A 15,559-nucleotide genomic window follows, 5' to 3' on the forward strand; every position below is an offset into this window, starting at 1 on the left:
TCTTCTAGGTGGGGACCATGGAGGTGGGGCGGGGAGGTGAAACAAAAACCTACATTTCCCTCCCAAAGTAAGACGGTAACTCTGATAGCAAAGCCAGACAGAAAGAGCCCTGGGAACCCTGCAGCTGCAAGAACCTGAAAGGAGAAATGGGCTCCTCCAGCTGGCTGTGGGCGGGGGTCCGGAGCCCAGGCCCCGCCGCAGGGAAATCCAGTCGGGGGCAGGCAGCGGGGCGGGGGAGCGGGTGGGAGGGGAGGTACCCACCGGAGCCCCGCGGTGGGACCCGGAACGCTGACCCCGCTAGACAGCAAAGCGAGCTCTTAGGACTAGCAGGTAAAACTGCCCTGGGGATTTACGGACAATCAACTTGCATTCCCTGGAGGGGAAGGACTTCGGCCACGAGCTCCTTATTCACTAGTTCTTGTTGAGGACGGGAACGCAGAACAGGAGCGCAGCCAAAATCCAGCTCGGTTCCTTTTGGACGAGCGGTGGGGAGGCCCCTGCCTGAACTCTGGGGGCTTTTCGAAACCACTCACCCGGTTCTAGACTGGGAAATCAAAATCACGAGGGCTCGCCCAGATTTCACGGGAAAAGGGTACGCGCCAGGCCGATCTCAGCGATTTCTAGGCTCCGCCCCGTCCCGCCCCGCCTTCGGGGGCGGGCACGAGGAAGTTTGGACTTTCGCGGCCACCACCGGCTTCAACATGGCTGCGCCCAGGGAAAGGCGAGGCTAACGGGGAAGTGCAGACCCTGGCCCCCTCGTCGCATGGATCGTAACGCAGAATTCAGGAGATGGAAGGCGCAGTGTCTGACCAAAGCGGATCTCAGCCGGAAGGGCAGTGTGGACGAGGATGTGGTAGGGCTCGTGCAGCTTCTGAATGGTCGAGAACAGTTTTTCACCACCAGTTCCTGCGCTGGCCGCATCATCCTCCTAGACGGGGTGAGGATCCTTGGTGCCCTTCCAGCGCCTGCCCGGTAGTGTGCAACATCAGGAGCCCTATGCCCACCCTATACAATCCCAGCCCAGCCTGTGTTTCCCCTTCTGATGGGTGATCTCGGTTTCTTTATCTGCGAAACTAATAGGGTAACTTAGACTAATGCTTCTAAAATTTCAATGTGTCTGTTAATCACTTGGAGATATTTTAAAGTACAGATTCTCATTCTTTAGGTCTAGGGTGGGGCCTAGTCTGCATTTCTGACAAGCCCTGAGTGACGCTGAAACTACTAGCCTGAGAATGATGTTGAGTTGCTAGGGTTAGAGTATTTCACCTTAATACTAAGGGAATTTAAAGACTTTCCAGCCTGGCGAGGTGGGTGTCCTCTCTTCAACCGCTCTACCAAATCATTGTTAACTACTTTATGGAAGATCGCCATGGTTATAGGGCGTTTACTGCCTCCTAGTGGCCCAGTCCGTTATTAAAGCTCTGGTAATTTTTACATTATCTGAGAAAGAGTATGGTAGTATACAGTCAGAGTGATCAATCCCTCAGGCTTTGGAGTGATACTGCCAGATTCTAAACTAGATACGGGAATTGGCTTTGTGACTTTAGGGAAAGCTAATGAAACAGCCCCTCCCTGTTCCATGTACTAAGGATAATAAAGAGTGTCCATTTCATAGGAGTTTTATGTGGAGGAAATAAGATAATTTTGAAACCTTTAGTATCGTGTCTGACCCATATTAAGTATACTATAAAAGCTAGCTTTGTGTTAACTTTAACATTAGGACTGAATTCAGAACATGAAAGACAGCGCACTCATAAACTCATTCTTCAGATCCCCCACTGATCATCGCTGGTCTCCCAGGCTGCATTCTTACATTGCTTCCAGTGCCTCCTAAGCACTGGCACTCTTGCTTGGCCTGTTCCCTCTCTCTTCCCCCATTTCCATTGCCCTATCTTCCCTGGATTTCTGCAGTGGTTTCCTTGCAGGGCACTGGACTACCAGTCTCTCTACCCGAAACCATGTTACACATTTAACAGTCACCTTTCTAAAGCACAGTTCTGTGCATGTCACTCATCTGTGCTGAAATACTCCAGTATACCTTTCAGCTCTGTTTTCCACTACGGGTCTTCATCTTAATCTGTTTACTGAAACTGAACTATTCTCTTTTCCTCTTATATCTACCTGCCTTTCCCTTTGCTCATGTTTGTTTTTCCAGAAATGTTTTCTCCCATCCTTGCATGTCTGAGGCATACCTCCCCACACTCCCCTCCTCCACCTGAACGCAAACACACACATCCACTGGGAGACAATGACTACTTCTCCTGAACTGACTTGGGACTTTTTCTGAACCTCTTTTCATGTTATGTATTATATTTTGTCTTGTATTGTATTGTATTTATTTCCACTTTGCCTTATTTCAAAAAGGATTTAGATCAACTTACAAAGAGGCAAAACAAGAGGAAAATTAAAAGTGGGAAAATCTGGATAAAGGGAATATAGATAAGATGAAGCAGAGATGGCATTAGTTCTCAAAACATACCACTAGACTGTACATTTGCTAGAGGTGGGCCACACATTTGGCTGTAAGATTTAGAGCAGCCAGCATAAAATCAGATACATAAGTCATTGAGGTCATTCGTGAAAACAAATCAGTTATTTAGGACAAGCACAGCTCTTCTTTCTGAAGCCAGACAGCAAAGCCTCGTGTACCCATTGTATAAATAGTTACGACGCAGAAGTCCAGTGATTTAAAAGTGCATGTGGTTTCCTGCATCCTCTTTCCAGTGTCCTTGAGGGTAGGATCTGTTTATATCCAGAGTACCTAATAGAACTTTGCAAATAAACATTTTTCCAGTTAATAGGCAAAAAATGCATTTAATATATTTGCCTTCTTGAAATTTTGACCTTTTAATCCTAGCTCTGCCTTTTGGGACTACATATAAAGTCTAAGCCAGAGGTCACAAACTTATGCCTGTAGCGTCTAGGGACATATTATAACAGGTATGAACAGATCAAGTGTCAGTAAAAAGTGGTAGGCCCTTTGTGGAATTGGGAGAGTGCTTTCAAATTTTTTTAAAAATATCATGCTAATCATAGAAAACAGCTGGAATACAACTTAGGGGCTACTAGTGTACAACCCCCTGTAATAATGCCTTTTCTTCTGACAAAATCATGACTGTATTTCAGAAAATATTTATTATGTTCTTTTACCTTAATACACAAGTTATTGTCTTTCTCTCTCAGGTAATTTGGTTTCATTTTGTTTTACATTAACTTTACCCAAAACAGTATTGAATTATTCTCCATAATACTTAAAATCACCACCTGGGATTATTAATTTAAGAAAGCCTAAAATGTGCTATACATTGTACTTATTATTTTGTATTTTATGATTAAATTATGTTATTTTTAAATTTTAGGGTATAAATGGTTTTGAGGTTCAGAAACAAAACTGTTGCTGGCTACTGGTTACACACAAACCTTGTGTGAAAGACGATGTGGTAAGTTTTTATATATAAATTTAGAAATAAACTTTAATTCCCAGTCACTTTAAATACATCTGAAAAGAATAGAAAATTCAAGATGATTTGTATAATAATTATAATAACATAAATAACATAATTACAATGACTGAAAATTTTAATGCCTAAAGAGAGTTCATAACAATGGCTTTTTTTAGTTGTGGGAGATAAAATTTTGTGTGCAGGCATTACTTACGGCTGCTCAACAGAACACATCCTCTTGGACACAGCAGAGAGTTCATGGACATTGGACACATATTGGATCCAAATTCTGAATTTCAATCCTGTCATTTGGTAGCTTTGTAACCTGGAACAAATTATAGGAGAAGGCAGCTAGGAGAAAGGAATTGGCACTACCTGCGTGTAACCAGCACACTGATAGAAATAGAAATAGATTACACATTACTTACCTGGATTGCTTCTTTAAAAATCTTCCTGTCTGTGCTGGGTTATTTAGTTTCCTAAATTAAAATGTTTAAATAAGTTCATATAAGTTTGTATTAGTCAGGCATTTGACATTACTGGCTCAGGTGCTTAAAGCTGTCTTCAAAGTACTCAGTCGCTGTCTCCTTCCTTGGGTACTGGTTCTCTTTGTATGTTTGCCCTACTTCTCTTCTGCTTCAGATAATCTTCGTGGCAGGAAAGATAGTTGCCAGCAACACCAGCAGAATAAGACTTCTTTTTAAGATCCATGTATCATTTTCAAAGAAGGAACCTCAGTCCCCCTGCGTGGTTAGGTGTTCTCCCCCTGAGATCAGTTCTTTTTTGCCAGTAGAATGAAGTGCTGTCCTTGATCAGACCTTGGCACTTGGCATCTCTGATATTATGATGATGGGAGTTATGAGTGACAGGGTCACAATTGACAGTCCCACCAGAATCAAAGGATGTAAAGGAGGGAGGTTGGTGCAGGGACCCTAGGCAGACAGCAGTAACAATAGATTCTAGCTCAGACATGATAGTACGTGTCTCAAACCTCAGTCTAACAACAAAGCGTTTAAACAGACCTAGTGCAGTCTTTATATACCGTATTCCTTAATGAAACATCTGTTATTGAATTAGATAGAGTAGTAATTTACTTTGTTAAGGTAGGGTTGGAAAGAATGACACAGAGGGTTTATGGGAGAATTAGCAATCAGGTCTGTGAAAAGAATAAGCAGATTAGTAAGTTTTTGGAGAAAGAGGGCCAAGAGAGCAGAGTGAAAAGTTACTGTGGAAGGAGGATGCAGAGTGAGTCTGCAAGTTCCTCTGAAAAACTGAAGTTACATAGGATAAAGGGTCAGCAGAGAACAGGATCATATATTGGTATCTGATCCTAACTTTTTTCATTCATTTAGATGGTAGCTCTGAAGAAAGCAGACGGTGATGCCATTTTGAAATTTGAACCACTTGTTCTCCATGTGCAATGTCGACAGTTGCAGGACGCACAGCTGCTGGTAAAATTTTGTGATTATACTTGAATGTATAGGTATGTGAGTAGGTTTAACTTTAAACTTTACATCTTCTATCAAAATTATAGCAATGTTAGTTTAATCAACTAGTTTTTTATTTAATTGTAAGTTTAGAGTTATATATGTTTCTGCAGTTTGTAGAGCTAAAGTGTTTATCTGACTAGCCAGATTCTCAGAATTTAACAAATTTATTTTCTTCCAGCATTCAGTGGCAATGGATTCTGGTTTCAGGAACTCTGGCATAACAGTGGGAAAGAGAGGAAAGACTATGTTGGTAAGATACTTTTGGGCAAAAAGCAATGCTTTGAGCATGCACTTATCCACATGATTAAATAACCTTCTACTCAAATCTTCTTGCCATTCCCTGCTCAGAAACTTGCAGTGGCTTACTTTTTCCTATAGGGCAAAGTCCAGACTGGTTAGATTTACATTTGTGATCTTATTTTATAGCATTCCCCTCCACTTATTTTTAACCTAATTCTCTCTATCCTCATCCTCAATAGTTGAGGCCCAATTTAATCAGTTCCATGATGTCGTGGAGAGATGCACAGACAGAGGGTCTGAAGTCCTCTATGCGGATCCAGCAGGGGCTGAATTTTCTCGGCCACATCAGGGCTCTAGTGAACTTCTGCCGTAGCACCAAATTCAGCCCACAGCGGGGCCCGTTCCAGTAAATCCATTTGATGAATTACTGTCTAAGGTTGCGTATGTGCTGCAGCGGCAAAACTGAGTAGTTGTGACAGGTATTAGATGGCCCACAAAGGTGAAAATACTTACTGTCTATCCTTTTACAGAAAAAGTTTGCTGATCCCGGACTAGGTGATCTTTAAGGCTCCTTCTGAGTCCCACAGCCTCTCTGAGTCCTTTCCTGGCCAAGCCAACCCATGGCGACTTGGCCCTGATCTCCTGTGGCAGTTACTGTTTGTATTTACTGTTTGACCTGGTGTATGTTGTTTGCCTTTGAACTATTTCAGGTTGTCCCCTACTCTAGCTCCCTAGACTTTTCCTATTTTCTATCTCTTTTTAACAAACACCCTATTTCCCCCAAAGAGGTGACGTTTTACAAAAGAAGACACCTGTAAAGCTAAATAGAATAGAACTAAACAGAAAATCAAAACTCATGGTACTGATTTGTGTCCCCATCTCACTCCTCACTACGTCTGTGGCCCGAGAGCAAGGACAGAGCCACTCCCTCACCATCCTTTCCTTTGTCCTCCGTGTTCCGTTAGTTACAAGTCCCTGCACATCTCCCTCCGATTTCTCACGCCGGCTCCGCCTCTTCACGCCCTGTGCCGCCGCCCTTACACGGTCCCTCATTGTCTCTCACCCTCGTCTGTACAGTGGTCTCCTGACTTGTCTTCCTGCTGCTTGTCTTCTCCTTCAGTCCTTCCAGCCAGTACTGTCCGAATTCCCCTTTTAAAGAAGTCAGGTGTCCAGGGGTTTTCTCTGATTTTTGGGGCCTCATATAAACTATTTTGCATCTACCTTACTTATGCTCGCCTTCCGCTAGCGCTCTCCCCTCCAGCCAGATAGAAAGCTGTTGGTTGTCTTCCGAATGTGTCATGCTTTTCCTGTCCCCAGGACTATAGAAAAGTTGTTCCTCTGGCTGGAATGCTCCCCAGCCCCCCTGTTTACATCTGGTGACATTTTACTTTAAAATCCCAACTCAAATGCCACCTTTCCCATAAAGCTGAGACCTCAGTCTCAGTTAGTTTCTCCTTCTCTGTATTTCCTTAGCAGTGTGTTTTTATGTGGGTGTGTGTGTGTGCAGCGCGCACGCACGTGCACATGAACTCATGCACATGTACACGTGTGTGTTTCTCTTGTCCTGGCACCTATGTTGTGCTAATGTGATTTTTTTTGTTTATTTCCTGTTCTGAAATGTGAGCACGAAAAGGCGGGGGCCGTGTTATGCTCATCCTGTATCTTCACACCTTATGTGGGGCCCAGAAATGACAGATGCTCAGTAAGGTTTCGCTGAGTGAATTTTTAGCCTTTATAATAGTTTTTATTGTGTTCTTAACCTGTGGCCAGTGTTAGAATTTGTTTGGAACACGTTGACTGTTTCCTCAACAGGGCTACTACAATTGGCAACCCTAAAGCATCGAGAAAGCCACCACTGTGGGAGGTAGAGCAGAAGCGGTTTATTCCCGGAACCCCGTCGCTCAAGCAGCGCCAAGAGGCTCTTTAGCGTCCAGTCCGTTTTGATTTTCCCTTGAAACTTCTGTTGAGGTTTCATTGATTTCTTTTCCTTAGATAGTGTATTAGAGCTTTCTTAGCTTTAGTGAGATTGATACTGTTAAGTTTATTGGATTCTTTGATAATACCTGCTTCTCTGTAAGACAATGTATAAAATGCCTTTCTTTACAAATGACTTTATATGATGAGAAAATCTGTTTAATCTCCTTTGATTCAACTCTATTTAACTAAATTATATCAAAGCATGAACTTAAATGCTGTAATGGAGCTAATCTATATTTAAACACAGCGCCGCCTGCGACTTTTCTTTAGTTACCTTCTATGTCTCTAGCACATAAGTCATCACATCTAAATTGTTCCCTGCAGGCTGTCCGGAGCACACATGGCTTAGAAGTTCCATTAAGCCAGAAAGGAAAACTGATGGTGACAGAAGAGTATATCGACTTCCTATTAAAGATAGCAAATCAAAAAATGGAGGAAAACAAGAAGAGAATTGAAAGGTATATGAATTAGACTTTGTCATGTTATTCTTACATGCCTAGGTCATTTCTGAAAACATTCACACACACCGTCTTCAGTTTATACTCCCAAATGCTTTTCTATTTGTAGCCTTATCGTGAATAATTAAAATGATGAGAGTAGTGGATGGGAGTAAGCCAGACTGTAATGGGTGTCACACAGAGCTGAGCGAGGAGGCTCCAGGGAGGACGGTGGGACACGTGACTGCCAGCAGCTGCATTAGGGAGAGGATGGTCACTCCGGTAAGAGCCCAACAACCACAGGGACCACAGCTGGTGAGGCTGAAGGCGGTCAGGGAAGAGGCGCACCCTGCCCTCTGAACGGGATCTGCTGAGATTACCAAGACTCTCCTTTTGAGGAGAACAGCCTGGTTAATTTTAGTCTGATAAATATTTTATACCTCTGGTAGTTCAAAACCCAGCTCCCAGCATGGATTAGATTTGAACTGGTGTAACTGTCCCAGGTGGAAGGATTAGGGCTGTCAGTTCACATCTTTGCATTTCCCTTGTTCTTAAACTTCACCTCCCTATAGATTAATTTTACATTACTTTCTTTTTCAACTTTTTCCTAAGAATAGGGTTTTTGATTCAAAGAAGTGACTGTTATACTGCCTTCGTATAAGAGATAACGCTGCTGATCTGTCATCAGTAAGATGCATATTTCTGAGTTATTTAAGGAGTGATGGTCAGCTTGTTGTCGTTTGTAATTTCCTTTTTGCCTTCTCCCCACCCCCGGTCACCCCACAGCCCGTCAGTCACTGCCTGAATAGCTCCTGAGCCCTGCTTTTCTCCCCCTCTCACTGCCACGCCCTCCCCCCGGACCACTGCAGAGCCTTGTCAGCTGCTCTCATAGTAGAGCCCTTCCGGTGCGTCTCTCTGCTAGGCCATTCTCCGTATCTCCAGCCTCCTGTCTGTAAAGTGTAAAGGAATCCTATTGCTTAACTTGCCTGCTTAAAATTCTGTAATATCAAGAATTGTTTATGAAGCAGCTAAGTCCAGAAGTGCCAATGGCAGCAGTGTGGCTTCCTGGAAAGAGGCAGAACTGGACTCCAGAGACAGAACTGGGTTCAAATCCAGCTTCCCCCACAGCTTACTCAACTCTCTTGGCTTTTTTGTCTTATATCTAATGTGGGGGAAATCCCTATCTCAGAGAACAATTTCAGTATACGTGAGGCAGCATACGTGTAGTGCCAGTCATGGATTCTTAGGACGGGATAGCCTTTCTCCTTCTTCACTGGCTCACACGGAGGATAAACCTGTTATCACATCAGTACCACCATCCAGGCTTTCTCAACCAGGGCTCCTCTTCATTTGAACCACAGAATTAACAAAATTATTCAAGTGACTACTTCTGAGTTCTCCCAACTGTGCTTAGAACCTGTACAATCTAGATACATTGGCGAGAAGTTCATTCATGACGTACAGTGGATGACTGAGGGCAGCAGGGCTTCTCTTCCAGCAGAACCCTGGCTGGAAAAAGCCGAGAGTTTACCTGGCCACAAGGTGCTTTGAGCAAACATTCTAAAAGAGTGATGATTTCAGGTAAACAGCTGAAGAGCCACTCCACCCGACTACAGAGTTCGCACTGTTGTAGGTACTTACTGGTACCATTCTAAAAGCTGACTACATTTACACAGTGTTACACAGTGCTCTAGTGAGACTGTTGGCTGAAATGTAGGAGGTAGCAAATGGGTTTCTCTGTTTCCTTACTTGAATTTCAACAAGATTATAAATATAGCCCAAGATCAACTAACTATACACCTGGTGAAGTTAATTGAACCACGTTCACCAACTATAAAATCAAATTATGCTTTAAATCTTTTGACTGAAAAATATGTTCTGAGATTATAGTGTGCATGCTGCTATCAAGAGAGTCATGCTCATCATATAAAATCAGTGAAAAATTAAAGAAGGATAAAAAGTGTCTTAAGATACTGATTAGAAGATTACATGTGAATTCAGAAAGGGTGAGCCAATTAGGGCGCTCCTTTGGAAACAGCTGTACATTCAACCAAATGCAGAGAAAGAGTTACTCTTCTGATGTTGAAAAGAGAAAAAATAATAAACACTGGAGGTGATGAGTTCTGCAATCAGACACTGAGTACTAAAGTTGGTTTGTCATAGGACTAAAGTTTCGCAATTCACATAGCTAAAATAAGAGAAGTTTTAAAAGTTAAAATCCTAATGAGTAACATTCCAGCATCAAGAAATATTCTTGAAATGTGAAAATCAAAAGGTAAAATGATTTTAATAGAAGAAAGGTCTCTTTCGTAAAAGACAATTCCCAAGCCTACTTAGAAAAGTCAGATGATTTCATATGTAATGATTTCCAGGTGAAAAATACGAAGTTTGGAAGTCTGTTTACCAATTATAAGAGGAAGGCCATCTTTGCAGCTATTAGTAAGAGATCTGACTTGGGTTGGATGAAATTAGCTATGTTCTTCTCACCAACTGTGTACTAAGAAAATAAATGTTAAATAAAATGTAAAATAAAAGGGCCAAATGTATGGTGTGAAGTATTGATAAAAATAAGGCAAATCGGAGTGAAAAAGTAAATGGATCTATTTCTGATGGTTGGTTTTTCCCTTTTTCACTTTTCTTTATTGTGGTATAATACATATAACATAAAATGTATAATTCTATCCATCGTACAGTTCATTGGCATTAGGTGCATTCACATTGCTATGCAGCCACCACTATCACGGTTGTTCATCTCCAGAAACTTTTCATTATTCCCAGCTGAAACTCGATGCTAATTAAACGATAATTGATTTGCATTTCCCTGATGATTAGTGACACTGAGCATTTTTTCATAAACCTGTTGGTAAGAATTTCTGTTCCCTCACTTTGCTGCTCTCCTTCCTGTTTGTGGTGCTTCTTAGCTTCCTCTGGATTTCTCTTATTATTCTACCTGTTGGTTAAATATTATTTTTCTCCAGGATTCCCTCCCTGGCTCACTGCTTCAGCAAATTCCCTAGATACTGGCAGACTTTCCAGATCTCTCCTGAGTCCTGGGCCCATCTATCCAATGGCCTATTGAACACATCCAACTGAAAAGCCTTTCCTTAGTATCTTTTTGTCTTTGTCTCAACCTCGTTTAGCCATTTCCTTGGTTCAGATTCTTGTTATCACTTACCAGTATTATTACAATTTACCCCTCAGTGCAAAACAGAAGTGTGAACCATGCTGAATTACAATTATTTAATTGCATGTATGTCTTTTTTCCCCCACTACAACATGGTCACGTTGAAAACAGGACTGACTTTCCCCCCACCAACCAAACACACACACATACTCTAAGTATCTTTTACCCTAAACCTTACAGAGTGTCTGCCTCACAGTCGAAACCCAGTAAATGTTTATCGAATTAATCATAAACAATAAAGGAACTAAAAGTTAACACATCATATTTAGTTCCCCAAAGGCAAACACAGCTTCTTATCATTATTTTCTGAGTGTCTGACAGGAGAACAGTGACTAATGTTTGAAATGTTTGCTGAATTTAGTTAATAGACGCTTCCTATCAATAGTGCTAATTTGATGGTGTCAAAGCCTTAGGGTGGTTATTCTGGAGGACGTGTAAGATGGCTTATTGATGGGGTGAGCAGGAGGAGGCTCTGGCTGCACAGTCCAGGCAGGAAGTAACAGGATCCGAGTAACAAGATGAATGGGGGTGACCCTGCAGAACATAACCCGATGTGGCAGCAGAGAGAGATGGGGAGGAGAGGAGGAGTCGAGTCTTAACATTTAAAAATAGAACTGAAGCTGGCAAATAAATAACTCACACATTTCCTTATGTACTTACAATCAAAGAAGTAAATAATATATAGTGAAAATACATTTTTTGAGAATTCCTCCGTGAGTGTCCTCTCAATTTTCCTCTCATAATTCTTCTACCTTCACCCAGCCAGCTTCCATTCGCCCTTGCCGTTCAGCCCAGTGTTGGAGTTTTTTCCCAAGGAGTTGTTGACGATCTCGCTTGGAGCACTGTGCCCTCAGCACGCTCCTACTTTATCTCAGCTTTTTCATGGCACATTGAACGTATCCACAGCTCTGCCGCTCCCATTAAGCCCTGAGCTCGCTGCCGGCACAGACCTCATCTCTTACCTGTTTCTAGCAGGTGTCATATACATATTTTTTAGTAAAAATGCTCTTGAGCTTAAAATCAGTCAAAATCCAAATACATAATGTATGAAAACAGCCTTCTTTTATTTGTGAATAATGGAAGCCTGAAAGGGTATGAAGTTGTGCCTAGATTTCATTAACTTTATGTTCCTATTTCAGAAGTCAAGAAATATCAGCTTTTTATTGCACATGGTCCTCTAACTGACCTGAAAAACAAGAATCCATTTTCCCAGGGCTGGTCTGAAAAGTTCTCTCATGAAGAGAGCTCTATACAGGTTGCCCTATGTCATGATAATCTTGACTACAGAGGTAGAAAAACTGAAGACAACTTGATTTTCTTCTGAGGGGGAGAAAATCAGTTGCCTGAGCAATACATTTCTTTTTACACTCTGAGCTCTTTTTGTTGCCCGTGAGAGCTGAGAAAATTACACTTTGAGAATTGGGCTTTAGAACGCTGTTTAGAGGGTCATAGCATGAGACGGGAACGTGTAATTGGAAAACAAATTTCTGACTTACTGAGTAAGTTAGTTTACCAAAGGGCATCTTAAAAGTTCCCTTAACAAAGGAAAAGAAGAAAGTCGTCGGAGTTTTATTCTTGGCTTTCAGCACAGAAAGGTCTTTGTTCCATTTTACCAGTTGTTTTTCAGTACCCCAAGGAGGTAGCTTAGGTTGTTTCATGGACGATTGAAGTAAGGCCCCTGTTCCTCTTTAATTACCTTTTTTATGTGATTGAGAAGGTATTTTACACAAGCTGTTAATTCTCTGTGGTCATAAAAGGGGAGTTTAATCTTACCTTTAATTTTCTAGGAATCGAGTAGAAACCAGAGAAAAGCCTTGGTTAGCTAAGTTTAAAGAGCAGCATTGGGTAGAGGAAGATAGAAGATGAAGTTGCCTCTCATGAATGAATAGCCTCTCATGAGTCACACCCTTTGTGGGGTACTTGGATTTATGTTTTAGATAAAATGAGTCATCCTCCTGGGCTGTGTTATTAAGCCATTCTAAATAGGCAATGTGGAAGGTGGGAAGAAAGCCAGTCACTGAAGTCATCTAGGGTGATGGCAAGACCTGGAGACTAAAGGGCCAGCCAAGCGTAGAAGTTTTCATGAATGTAAAAGACAACAGAATATCGGTAGATGACCTGCGGGGTGGATGAAGGAGTCTAGCTGGTGAAGTGTCGGTGAGGCAGGTGAACTCTGACCTTATGTCAACTCTGTGGGAGGCAGGAGTGAAGAAGCAGTCTCCACTTGAGAGGAAGGCAGGGCAGTGGTGTCTGCAGGGGAGCCAGGTTTCAGTTAAGTAAGGATATAAAGGATGCATTAAAAGAAAAGGCTGTTACCACGAAATGGGGTATTTGGGAATAGGTGAATATCTTGGGGTTTTTTAGGTCAGTTTTAGAACTTTTGTGTAGAACTTAGCCTGTTCATCAGATTAACTCAAGAAGAAAATTGGTCCAAATAGCAATCTGTTCTGTAGCTGTCAGAAATTTCCTGTCATAGTCTCCCATTATAAAGGGATGTAAAACCGCAATGAGATCTCTACAGTGGCAAAGGAGTTCTCAACTTTTAGGTCATTCTAATCTGGAACCTGGGCTAATACATCCATATTCACTTTTTTTTTCGGTAGTTATTTATTCACTTATTTGCCATATTTTTACCAAGTGTGGCAGCACCCTATGCCATCCTAAGAATATAACAGAAATCAAGATGGTCTCATGGAGTCTATGTTCTGCAAAACATTGTCATTATTGAGAACTTACGTGGTGGCAGGCACTGTGCGGGGTACTTACATCTATCTCCCTGCAAGGTGCAAGATAGTAACCAGTTTTGTAAGTGAGGAGACTGAGATGCAGTGAGGCTGGGACTCGCCGGCCCCAGCTCTCCCAGGGGAAGGCTGGTGTGGAGCACGTGGGGCTCCCCCGAGCCCCGGTGCGGCCTTCCAACATACGCTGAAAATGAACACTGAAACCACATGGCATGATGTTATGCACCATTAAAAAGTATTATTTTATAGTTCATTTGGTGATATGGAAAATGTTTTCAATATTAAATATTAAATTCGGAAAAACAATGTAAAACTTTATCTGTAATATCATGATTGTATAAAAGACAGTAGGTGTATGTATATGTGTACAAATGTATTAATTCAGAATATAGTAATAAGCAGGAAAGAATCCAAATGTCCAGAGTAGTTATTTCTAGGTAGTTATACAGAGGGGATCTGTATTTGTAACTTTATATATCTTCCCAAATTCTCTAAAGTGAACCTCTATTACATTTATGATTTTTTTTTTTAAGAAAAATATTTCTGTTCTTTTTTTTTAACCTTCTTTGTTTGACTCCTACATCTGGAATAGAAATTAAGGTAGGATAGGGGTTGTCCAGAGGTGATTCCAACCCAGTTTTCAGGGCTGTTCTTAAAGAACTAAAAACACATTTCTTGTCCTAATTAAACAATCATAAAAGCAAAAAGCATATTATTTCTGTGACTTATATTTTAAGGTTAATATGAGACATCAGATTGACGTAATGCTTAAGTTCTGGGTGTACTTCAGTCATTTTGTTTCAGTTCAGAATGCACAGACATAACAGCAGTACTTTATTTCTTTACAGGTTTTACAACTGCCTACAACATGCTTTGGAAAAAGAAAGTGTTACAACTGACTCACAGCCCAAAGAGAAATTCAGAGCGAAAAATAACTCACCACATACTCATAAGAAGAAAAGAAACCCAGAAAAAGCACGTGGCAAATACATTACTGAAGAAAATGATAAAGGACTTGAAAATGATGATAATGATGATCCAGGAATCGGTGCTACCATCTTCCCTGAAGATTACTGAGATTTGGCTCTCAAGTGTCTGGAATAACGTTTCTAGTAGATATTATAAAGCTGCTCTTTATAAGAGTATTTTAGTTTGTTGAGTGTATCAGCCTTTCAGAGACGCAAGATTTAAGTTTTCTTTATATTTTAGAGAAACCTTTACCTTTGTTAAATAGCTGTGTATAATTTTCCCTCTTAAATACCATCTTTTTTAGTCACACAATTATTGCAAAAATAAAATTATGATTTTCAATGCCTTTCTCTGTAAGCTTCAGCTTCCACTTCTACAAAACAGGAGAACGCTAATGCCCTTTCAAGAGAAACTTAACATTAGGAATATCTGAGTAAAAATTATGACAACATTCTACTTATTTTTAACTTTGAAATCTTCAGCCTTTGAGGGAGTCAGTGTGTTTCTTGCTGCCATGGAGTCCAAGGGCAAGTTTTTTCCTCTCTTCTGACCTTGTGGATAAAACAACTGACCCCCTTTTTGTTCAGGACAAAACCCCTGAACCTCCCTTTCCCTGTTATTTCTCATAACCCAGAGCCTGTCACTGGCACAGTCTCCGTGAAACAGGTGGGTGTCTTTTTTCCACTAAGCCTGGTCAGAAATGATAACTTAAGACACAGGAATCTCATTAGAACAAACGTGCTGTGACAAATTGCAAGGAATCAGAAGCCTTGGGTGTGAGTTCTGACTGCTGCACAGGAGCTGGAGGTCTTTAAGCACGTCATGTAATTTCCAAGTAAATTACATTTACTTGGAATGCTTCCATTTCCTCTTCTGCCGAATAGTAATTCTAATCCCTCCCATATTTATGCCACAGGAGTGTTGACAGGATCAAGTTAAATAAAAATGTGAAAGTACTTAATAGACCATTTTGCATATGTTACTATTTACTTTATTATTTATATTCATTATAAATTGAAGATGTTTCACAATGTATTTTCAGAGTATCAAGTCATTAAAAAGTACACATTTAAAGAGA

At 41.2% G+C, this 15,559-nt stretch overlaps 2 protein-coding genes across 2 annotated transcripts in view; one reads left to right on the forward strand and one right to left on the reverse strand.

Annotated features, from left to right (window-relative positions):
• Positions 1-678, reverse strand: part of CRYZ (crystallin zeta) — a 21,969-nt gene extending 21,291 nt beyond the window's left edge. Inside the window, exon 1 of the mRNA XM_006178313.3 lies at positions 534-678. The gene's annotated coding sequence lies outside the window, so the exon portion shown is untranslated. The remainder of the gene's footprint in view (positions 1-533) is intronic.
• TYW3 (tRNA-yW synthesizing protein 3 homolog) lies at positions 663-14,932 on the forward strand. Its single transcript, XM_006178310.2, has 6 exons — positions 663-937; positions 3,360-3,440; positions 4,796-4,894; positions 5,112-5,183; positions 7,475-7,608; positions 14,361-14,932. The coding sequence occupies exons 1-6, from the start codon at positions 764-766 to the stop codon at positions 14,587-14,589; spliced, it is 789 nt and encodes a 262-aa protein (XP_006178372.2). The 5' UTR covers positions 663-763; the 3' UTR covers positions 14,590-14,932.
• The last annotated feature ends 627 nt before the right edge of the window (positions 14,933-15,559 follow it).

This window comes from Camelus ferus, chromosome 13 (genome assembly GCF_009834535.1).
Source record: "Camelus ferus isolate YT-003-E chromosome 13, BCGSAC_Cfer_1.0, whole genome shotgun sequence".
NCBI classification, from domain to species: domain Eukaryota; kingdom Metazoa; phylum Chordata; class Mammalia; order Artiodactyla; family Camelidae; genus Camelus; species Camelus ferus.

What these genes read in the sequence shown, in the direction of transcription:
- TYW3 (XM_006178310.2), top strand. Translation starts at nt 764, where the DNA reads ATGGATCGTAACGCAGAATTCAGGAGATGGAAGGCGCAGTGTCTGACC. An exon ending in TGCAGGACGCACAGCTGCTG is followed by an intron (nt 4,895 to 5,111) that starts GTAAAATTTTGT and finishes ATTTTCTTCCAG; the next exon opens with CATTCAGTGGCAATGGATTC. An exon ending in AGAGAGGAAAGACTATGTTG is followed by an intron (nt 5,184 to 7,474) that starts GTAAGATACTTT and finishes TGTTCCCTGCAG; the next exon opens with GCTGTCCGGAGCACACATGG.